Source organism: Octodon degus, unplaced genomic scaffold (genome assembly GCF_000260255.1).
Source record: "Octodon degus isolate 3935 unplaced genomic scaffold, OctDeg1.0 scaffold00056, whole genome shotgun sequence".
NCBI lineage: Eukaryota > Metazoa > Chordata > Mammalia > Rodentia > Octodontidae > Octodon > Octodon degus.
In genome coordinates, this window is record NW_004524632.1 from 154252 (window position 1) to 164410 (window position 10159).

Sequence of the window (10159 nt, forward strand, 5' to 3'; positions counted from 1 at the left end):
GCTGTTTGAAATGAGAGTATTGATAATTTTTTAGTAGGCTGGGAAAAGCCATTTACCATCAGGAAGAGAACACTTCCACTGCCTTCTCTGATGGCGCTCTCTTAGCTAGAGTAAACCCTGGCATGGACCAGAGCTGAGCCTGCCTCTTTCCCTCCCTCGAATGCTGGACTGCATACAAGCAACGGCGATCATTCCCTAAAGGGTGGGAAGATCAGTCAAATTTGCGTGCAGGTTCACAAACATCTGAGAGAAGCTAAGGTGACAGGGACCCAGGCAGGAACCAGTTTAGAGGCTGGACGATGAGACGTCATGACGCAACACACGAGTTCAGCACTATCCCTGGCAGAATGCAGATCTCCTCAAGAAAAGAGTAGCAAAGGCTGGTCACATCAAGTGATGACGGTATTGGATGAGGCAGATAAGCTGCTGTCACAGGATTCCGTGCAGGCCCTGGAGGATACTATTTCTATGCTACCTAAAAATATGCACATCTCACTATATCCTGTAACTTTCCTTCTTGGTGTGCAGAAATTAATGAACTCCCACTTACAGAAATCCTATGAGATTTTGGTGCTGGAGGAACTAGCCCACAGGGAGTACCCCAGTACTGGGCACGCCCAACAGCGCTACGGAGCGCGCTGCTGGACGCACTTTGAACCTTCTCTTGCCTCTAATGATTTTCTTGCAAACAAAACTGTCAGCTGTGCGTGAGAGCACTACGCTACACAGTGAAGGACTCTCTTGGGCCAGAGCCCCACTGACTCTCCTTGCTCCCTGCAGAAATACAAGACGCGTGTGGGCGACAAGGGGACTCAGCTCTCTGGTGGGCAGAAGCAGAGGATTGCGATCGCCCGAGCTCTGGTCAGGCAGCCGCGAATCCTGCTGCTGGACGAGGCCACCTCGGCGCTGGACACCGAGAGCGAAAAGGTCTGATTCCACCATGTCCAGAGGCTGCTGCTGTCCCTTAAAAACCAATGAGTGAAACTGGGTGGAGAGGGGTAGATGTTAAATGTTAGCTGAAGGGGCGGTTTTTCTGAAGTAACAATGTGTTCTGTTCCAAATTTTCTGAATTATCACATTTTACGTTCATACATGGAAAATGAGCATTCAAAAGAAAAAAGCTATGTAACTTGCATTTGCAGCACATTAAATGTAATCATGAAAAAGTAAAATACTCAAAAAGGAATTAAGTAAAACAATTACTTCATTAGTTTGGTGAGTAGTTTGAACACATAAATACTTATAAAAATTATTGGTTTTTTATGTATTTAGTACAAGGTCTACAGGGTCTCACTACACAGATTGGATTCACAGTGATCCTTCTGTTTTCAGCCTCCCAAGTGCTGGGATTACAGGCACGTACCACCACACCCAGTTTCAGTTGCCATCTCAGTGCGCCCCAGGGGTGGGGCTGGCACAGCAAGCCAGAGATCAAACCCTGGTTCCTGCATCTGCCTAAGCAGGCACTTTAATCCACTAAGCTATCTGGTCAGTGCTTATGAAAATTGTTGATGCCATGAGACTCCATTTGTACTAGAATTAAAGAGCAAAACAATCACAGGAAGATTACATCAGTTATATCAAACACAGTTGTCAAGTCAGAGACGTGATTACAAATTTAAATAACTCACCAGGATGGTAAATCTTGTCAATTTCCCTTCATCCTAAAACCTGTTGTACAATTTTCAGGCTGCATCTTCCATCTGATCTCTCCACAGGTGGTCCAAGAAGCCCTGGACCAAGCCAGGAAAGGCCGCACCTGCATCGTGATCGCGCACCGCCTGGCCACCGTGCACAGTGCGGACGTCATCGTGGTGGTTCAGAATGGCAAGGTCAGGGAGCAGGGTACCCACCAGCAGCTGCTGGCGCAGAGAGGCATCTACTTCTCCATGGTCAGCATGCAGGCCGGCACACAGGACTCATGACCTCTTGTCACCATTTATCTTAAAATAAATTCAAATCATTCTACAACTTCCTGCTTGTAAAAGAAATCTCTAGTTTAAATCCTGACATACAGGCTTCTCTTATTCCATGTCAATTTACAAGTTCCACTGGTGTTTGACATCCAGCGTCTGACACTCGAGGCTTAGAAGTGACATCTGTTTAGAAGAGCAGGCAGTTTGCCGAGCTACCACGATGGTCAGAGGGAAGAGCAGTGTCAAGGTAGGCGCTGCGGAAGTAATGGGCATCTCAGTGTCAGCGAAAGTGCTAGTGGTCCTGAACAGGTGGGCAGGTCCTTGGGCTGTATGGGAATGAGTTTCACAAGTACAAAGGAAAGATAAATTGTACAACGGCCTCGTCTTTTCCATACAAGCTTCCAAATTAGTGTGCTGTGGAGCAGAAGATGCTACATTTTCACTTGATGTGTCAGCTGCGCATACCAGTGAGGCTCAGTGTGGAGTAGAGTGCAAAAAGCAAATGCAGTATCTCCCCTACACACACCCCACAAAATCTAGTCATCCCTGATCTAGTCCAAGGTCAACGTTTTCTCTTTTCCACTACGAAAGAGAACAAGCAGATATCAGTGTCTACTCCTTTCACTTATCTAATGGTTTCCAGCCCCAACCACTTGGCTGCAAAGGGCAAGATTTCATGCTTCCTGATGGCTCGCCAACACTTCATGTGTATGAGCAGCACCTTTTCTTTTTCCATTTATGTCTTTTTTGTTGTTGTTTGCTTTTGATGGAACCGGGGATTGAACTCAGGCCCTTGCACTTGCCAGGGAAGCGCTGATTCCACTGAGTCATCTCCCCAGCCCTCTATTTATGTCTTACAGGCACCTAAGATGCTGTACCTTAGCTACTGAGAGTTTCCCTAATAAACATGGTGTACAGGCATCACTTTGGTAGGCAGTTTTCATTTTCTTTGGCTATGTATGCAGAAGTCAGCTAGCTGAAGCACATGTTACACTACTTGTAGTTTTTTGAGGTAACTCCATGTTGGTTTCCATAGTGAATATGCTAATTTGCATTCCCACCAACAGGAAATAGAAGTTCTTTTTTTCCACATCTGTGATAACATTTGTTATTTGTTATTTTTTATAATAGCCATTATGACAGGATGATATGGTTTTTCTTTTTTAAGTCATGCTCTATTATTGTTAATTAGGCACAGAGACCTCCCCAACACATCATCTAGAAACCATCTCACCCAATGCTCTGGTTGGTCACCAGCCTCTTCTCTCTGTCTTCAGCAATGGTGGGGTGGATTCCTTTTCCTTGTGGAAGAGAAATCTAGGGCTTCTTGCCTTTGCTAATGATGAAAGTGTTGGAGAGCGGGTGGCAAGGCTGCTGCATCTTTCATGTGAACCGCATCAAAAAAGCCAGGATGATTCTCCCTGTTGGTGGTCATACCAGTCTTCCCAAATTAGCACCTCCAACCACCACACAGGTTACCAGTGTCAAGCTTGATGAAATCAGCAATCTTTCCAGACTCCAAATCAATCTGGATGGTGTCACTGACCTTGATGAGGGAGTCAGGGTAGCAAATGGTGTGAGCATCGTGGGTCACCAGATGAAGGAGCCCTTTTGTGCCCACAAAGATCTTCCTCACTTTGAACATCTTGTACTTGGCTTCCTCAGATGTAATACAAGGAATAGCAAGGTGATCCTTGGTGTCACAGATCGGATGGAAATTCTTTCCTTCTCATCGATGCTGAGGACATCCCTAAAGCTGGCAGGGCAGGTTATATCAGGTCAGACTTTGCTGACAATCTTAATGAAGTGCTGCATGCAAATCTTCTTTACTTCATCTCCCATCAGGGCAGACTTGAGTCTGTTCCTCAGGAAGATGACAGCCATTCTCAGCTTTCAGGGACCAGTGCATGGATGAGGAGCAAACACACTGCTCAGCTTATCCAGCACCCAGTGCCTTGCAGCTGCCACTCACCTTCAGATGCTTCTTGGGACCAAGCTCCATGGCTGAGCTTTAGCCATGTGGCTTGGCTTTTCATTGTAGTTCTGACTTACATTTTCCTGATTGCTAATGAAATTGAGCATTTTCTTAAAATTTTTGACAATGTTTTTTGTGAGAAGTGTGTATTCAAATCATGTGCCCATTCTAGTAGGATTGCTTTTTAAATTAAGCTTTGAGTTTGCTATATATTTTAGATTTAGATAAATAGCTGACAAATACTTTCTCCCATTGTTTTTCTTTGTGTGTGTGTGTGTGTGTGTGTGTGTATGTGTGTGTGTATTTTAGTACAGGGTCTACAGAGTCTCATTATGTAGATCAGACTTGTAATAATCCACCTGTGTTCAGCCTCCCATGAGCTGGGATTACAGGTGTGCACTACCACGCCCAGTCTCAATTGCCTTCTCAGCACATCAGCACACCCGTAGGGGTGGGGCCAGCATGGCACACTGGGGATCAAACCCTAGCTGCTGCATCTGCCTAAGCAGGCGCTTTAATCCACTGAGCTATTTGGCCGGCCCTGTTTTTCTGTATATAGAATCACCTTAACTCTGTTTTCATGATGTGCACAAGTTTTTTGGCTTGATGTAATCTTAAAACTTCTCAATTTGCACTTTTCTTTCTTGTGTTTTTGGGGTCCAGTCAGAAAATCATTGTCAAGTTCAAAGCCTGAGGGTATTCTCCTAGTTCTTCCAGAGTCCAAAGTTCCAAGTCTTCTCTCTCGGCCTTTGGGCCACTGTGAGTTAGTTTTAACATACAAAGTAAGAGACAGAATCAAGTTCCGCCTTTTACCTATCGATGGCCTATTCTAGCACCACTTATTAAAGAAACTGTCCTTCCTCTACTCTGTTTCTGGCCCCTTTGTCCAGAAGAACTTGAACATAGATGTGCATGTTTTTCTGGCAATATTATGCCATTTTAATTATAATGGCTTTCAAGAATGTCTTGAAATCAGCATATGTATTTTTCAAAAGGCTAGTGATTTTTGTATGTGGATTTTGTATCCCACGCTTTGGTTTATATCTAGACAAGCCCAACGCCTCATGTGTTCATATGTGGGGCTTTTTAGAGGTGACTGTATCACAGATGTTCACCTGTGGATTGGTCTCCTGTGGGTTTACAGCTCAGTGTGACACTGGACGCTCGGTCCTGGCTGCAGAAGGTGGTCACTGGGGGCGTGGCTGGGGCCTGCTGCCCTCCTCCCTTCCTCCCTTGATCTCTGCTTCCTGCCTGCCATGCCATGAGCTGTCTCTCTTCTGACAGCACCTCTGCCATGCCATCCTGCCTTGCAACTAGTTGACTATCGACTGGAGCTTCTACAGGCTGTCAGCCAAAATAGCCTTTCCTCCTTTAAGTAGTTAGATATTGTGTGTTAGGGGCAAAAAAGTACCTACAGCGCGCCATGTAGGGGCCTGCTAGTGCCTCGGTGCCCCATTGCTTTTATTTTTTTATTTTTAAATGTTTTTCATTTATATATTTGGTACAGCGTCTCACTATGCAGCTTGGACTCATAGTGACCCTCCTGTTTGCAGCCTCCCACTGTTTTTATTTTATTTATTTATTTATTTTTACCAAAACGAGCTTTAATTTATCTGGAGCCATACAGAGCTACATGAAAATAGTTTGTGGGAAGAACGCTGGCCGAGCCCAACACAGGGTCGAGGGCCTTTAGAAGTTCTGCCGCAGGCCCAGGATGTGCTTCTGCTCTGTCTCACAGAACTCTGGGCTCTGCCTGTCCCCTTTACTCTCTGCGTACTCCTTGACTATATGCCTGACGATTTCGATGGAGCTTCCACGCATGTTTAGGATCTGGTGAACTCTCTGGAGAGTCTGGGGGACACTGGCCTTGCAGATCTCCGCCGTGATGTCGCAGATGTGCTGGAGAACAAAGAGCCCTGCATCTAGGTGCCAGGGGTAGAACTCACCCTCCAGGTCGTTGTCATGATCTCGCCACGCCCGACTGTGTCACGTTTTTCCCCTTCAGTCTTCTTGTCGGCCACCTGCATTGCACCCAGATATTTACAGTGCAGCTCCATGAGTCTGTCAACCGTCTCACTGCCATTTTCAGTGAACTTATTCAGAAGCCGGGTTCGCTGCTGCTCTCTCGGGTTGCACAGGAGGGAAGCCAGGACTGAACAGACAAGCTCTTCACGCTCCTTCTCAGCAGTTCCCACTTTCTTGATCTTCCTAGGAGGTTTCATAAAGAGAGGAAAGATGGTTCGTAAGCCGAGAATGCCAACGAGCGTATGGCAACTGTCTGTGCCCTCTGGTCCAATCATGGCATGGTCCAACACCTTCAGGGCACTGCTCCGGGAAATCTTCTTTTCCCTGAGCATGAGATGCATCAGTTGAAGGCCCTCGCCCTTTAGGAAGCACTCACGATTGGAACTGAGCATCAGGCACGAACAGTGGATCAAACAGATGCGCCGTCATCTCCTGTTCTCAGCTTGCTAAGGTTGTGCCTTTTAGACACGGACACCTGCTGAAGAAGCGCATCGGTTCCATCCAGCTCCCCAAGCAATTCCGTTTTCATCATTGTTGTCCTGGAGCAGGATGGCCGGCACTTCACTGCAATGCAGTCTGTTGGCATTGAAAGGCACTTTTGCCTTCCGCCTCTTCACCAGCCACTGCAGGAGTCCCTGCTGGGCAGCCTCCGTACACATCTCAGGCCGAAACTCAGCCACCTTTTCTACAATAGCCAGAGTATTGTGGACGCCGCCCACCTCCTCCCACACACACTCACCCAGGTGTGCCAGGTTCTGCTCCAGCAGCGCTACCAGCTGTCCGTCCACCAGAGAGCATCAGGGAGAACTTCTGCTCCCTCTTCGTTCTCACGGAGGGTGTCTGTATCTGTTACCTGCTGACGTAAGCTGACCACAGTCACGGACACATCTGTATTATCGTGTCCCAGCAGCCCAAGACGGCACAGCGTTCAGCTCCACCAGAAGGTGGTACAGGTCTGGCACAGTGGCCACCACGCGCACCTCCTGAAGGACATCATTTAGGTCCAGCTCAAATTCTATGAACTTCTCTGTATTGTCTGGGAATTTGACTTACACTCTTGATTTTTATATGACCTCTTTTCAAATGTGAGGATCATTTTCTTCACTGAGCTTTCATCCAACGGTTCCTCCTCCTCCTTTTACCTTCTCTGTCAGTCATCTAGGGAAGCCTTTTTTTTTTTTTTCATCTGCTTCTTCAGCCACAGTCACTTCTTCCCAATAGCAGCCCCGTTCTTGAGGACCAGCTTGTTTCCAACGCATTTTCTGCTCCTCTTCCTCTTCCTCTCAGGGATGCTTTGTGCCCCTGTTTGGCTGGTAGCTTAGAGGTTCACCCACATCCATGTTTCTGGCCTAGTCAAAACCGGACACCCTTGTTCCCTTCACTCACAACCAAACCACAAGTTGCTACTCCCCACAGCTTTTAGATAGCACTCCAAAACTTAGTATCTGTAAAATGTCAAAGCTTTTCTTTTCTTTTTTCTTTCTTTCTTTTTTTTTTTTTTTTTTTTTTTGTTGGAACCAGGGATTGAACTCAGATACTTGCGCTTGCCAGGGAAGCACTTATTCTACTGAGCCATCTCCCCGGCCTCCGTTTTTTCTTTCCTTTTTTTTTTTTTCAGCACTAGGGATTGAACTTGGGATCTTGTGCTTGCCAGGCAGGTGCTTATTTTACTGAGCTATCTTCCCAGCCTGCAAAGCTTTTCTATATCAACTCAGTTTAGGACTTAAAACATGCAATCAACCTCCCTAGGTTATTCCTCACTAGGAATCATGAGAACTTTAATCTTTTTAAATATCCCCATTATTGTAAATCTTAGGAAATACGATTTTTGTTAACCAAAGACAAATATTTTATCTTTAGGATGGAAACAGCTTTTTAAATTAATCACTATGAGAGGAAAATGTACAAGCTTCTGTTTCAGTACCAGTTTTAGTGGAGAGAAGAATGCGCCATTCCCTGCGAGGCTCTATTCCTAGCAGAACGGCCCTCAGCATCCCTCCAGTCAGCAGCGTGGCAGCGCTCTGGTCACTGTGGACCTGTAGCTGTCATTTCTGGAGGCCATCTGCACTTGTATCTAAAAGCCCTTTAAAATGTTTTTCCTTTAACTGTTAACTTCCATTTTGAACCCAATATATTCTTTTTTATTTATAATTTTTAAATTTTTGGCAAAGAATGACCCATTGACAGATAGGAGAGTCTGGAGTATTTTGAGCAGACTGAACTATCACCTTGATTTCGCCTGTATAATCAGCATCTAGAACAACAGGCAAAACCTGGAGGCGTCCTTGCGCTGAGGCTGTGCCTGTGGCTGCTGCCTTTAGGCCACTGCCTCAGGGCGGCCATCCCCACAGGGCCTGGCTCCCCCAGCCGCGGCTTCCCTCCCTGTGCTCCATGGGGGCTACCACTGCTGCTGTGCACAGCCACTGCATGCTGACTGTCGCTTTCGCTCAGAATGCTAGATGTCGGGCTTTTGCCCGAATTTCAAGCACAAGCATTATTTTGAGCTGAGTGAATTTTCAGTCCTAATAGCACATATGGCAAAGGCTGCAGTGAGAGTCCTGGTGCATAGGCACGACCCTACTTAGCCCCAGGCCCTCTTTATACACCTACCGTTGGAGGTGCACGCCATCCACCGTGGCTGGACCAGGTGTGCAGATGCACAGGCGGCTGGGACATCCCAGCTCGCTTTGCCTAGGACTAGAGCATAGGCCCTCATTGACCCTGGTTTGTACCTCCACCCCACCCCCACCACCACACTGCTTAGAACTAGCTGCTTGTAATTTTTTGTTTTGTTTCATTTTGTTTTTGTGGTACCGGGGATTGAACTCAGGACCTTGCACTTACCATGCAGGCACTTATGCTGCTGAGCTATATCCCTGGCCCCTGGCTGCTTGCAATTTAAAAGAATTTTGCCACCCTTTTCTGTGTGTGTCTAATTGAACAAGGCTAGATGGTTTTAACTTTATCCGTGAAACTTTTGCTTCACCCTCTTTTTCCCATAGTACTCCATGCTAAGTACTCCTTGGTATTGGTCTTAGAAAGTAAGGTAAATACAGGAACCAAGAAATAACCTACATTTTAATATACAACTACAAACACCTGTGGTTTTTTTTTTTTTTTAATGTATTTAGTACAGGGTCTACAGGGTCTCACTACGTAGATCAGACTCAAAGTGATTCTCCTGTTTTCAGCCTCCCAAGTACTGGGGTTACAGGCTCAATTCCATCTCAGTGCACCCTGGGGGCGGGGCCAGCAAAGCATGCCGGGGATCGAATCCTGGCCACTGCGCTCTGCCTTTAGTCTGCTGAGATATCTGCTGAGCTATCTGGCCAGCCCATATCTGTGGTTCTTGAAACTCTGTTAATTCTATATAACTTTCTTATTTTTGGCTTCTCTTACCCTATTTTTCTCTTTAAACTTATTTCTCTCTTTGGCCCTAATGAACCTGTTTCTACCCCTAGTGAACCCATTTTGGCCCTAATGAGCCTCCATCACCAAGTTTTACACTTGATGTGTCAGTACCATCTGCACACCTGTGCTGAATACTGGCTCTAACCAGCTCCCTTCCCTCCCCTGTTGCACACATTTTGGAAGTGTCCCTGCTACCTACTTATCTCTTACCAGGTGTCCTTCTTCAGGCAGCACAATGCACAGACTCACTGGTCTCTCAGTATACATCATGAGGAGAAGATAGACAAGAGCTGGGTCAGGTAGAGGCCTCTTTGCATGATGGGCAAAAGAACTAAACAACAACAGCAGGGGTGTTCATATTTACTATCATCAGACACAAGGCTGCCTAATGGCTGAAACTGCCCAGAATCATACCATCTGCAAAGACAGTCTGACTTCCTTTCTTCTTTGTACACAGTTTATGCCTTGTGTAATTGCTCTGGTTAAGACTTCTACATTGTGCTGAGAAAGAGTGGAAACATTTTTCCTGTTTGCTTCCAATCCTCCCCCACTTGGTATAATGCTGGCTGTGTTTGTCATATAGTCTTTATTATCTTTTTTTTTCCATAATTTTATTGTGAAACAAATAGCAATGAGAGTTTCAAACCAAATTGGGAGGACAGTTTCAATAATTAAGACATTGCATACATTCTTCCTAGTGGTTAACTGCTGTACAAGATGTGGACATGATATCCTACTTACAGACACCATTAGAACAAATCCCTCTATTCATTAAGAGAATGTAACTATATATCTATCCTAACCACTTTGAATACACAGATACAAAACGGAC

General features: G+C 45.9%; 1 protein-coding gene and 2 pseudogenes across 5 annotated transcripts in view; 1 reads left to right on the plus strand and 2 right to left on the minus strand.

Annotated features, from left to right (window-relative positions):
• The window catches only part of Abcb4 (ATP binding cassette subfamily B member 4), a 61387-nt gene extending 59426 nt beyond the window's left edge, over positions 1-1961 (plus strand). For all 5 annotated transcript variants that reach the window (XM_023717988.1, XM_023717989.1, XM_023717990.1 and 2 more), the window contains 2 exons: positions 781-927; positions 1719-1961. In XM_023717988.1, coding sequence (XP_023573756.1) covers positions 781-927; positions 1719-1925 — 354 coding nt within the window. In that variant the 3' untranslated portion in view covers positions 1926-1961. The remainder of the gene's footprint in view (positions 1-780; positions 928-1718) is intronic.
• Positions 1962-3146: 1185 nt separating this feature from the next.
• Positions 3147-5316, minus strand: LOC101568842 (annotated as a pseudogene).
• Positions 5317-5580: 264 nt separating this feature from the next.
• On the minus strand, positions 5581-7256 carry LOC101570817 (annotated as a pseudogene).
• Between the last annotated feature and the right edge of the window lie 2903 nt (positions 7257-10159).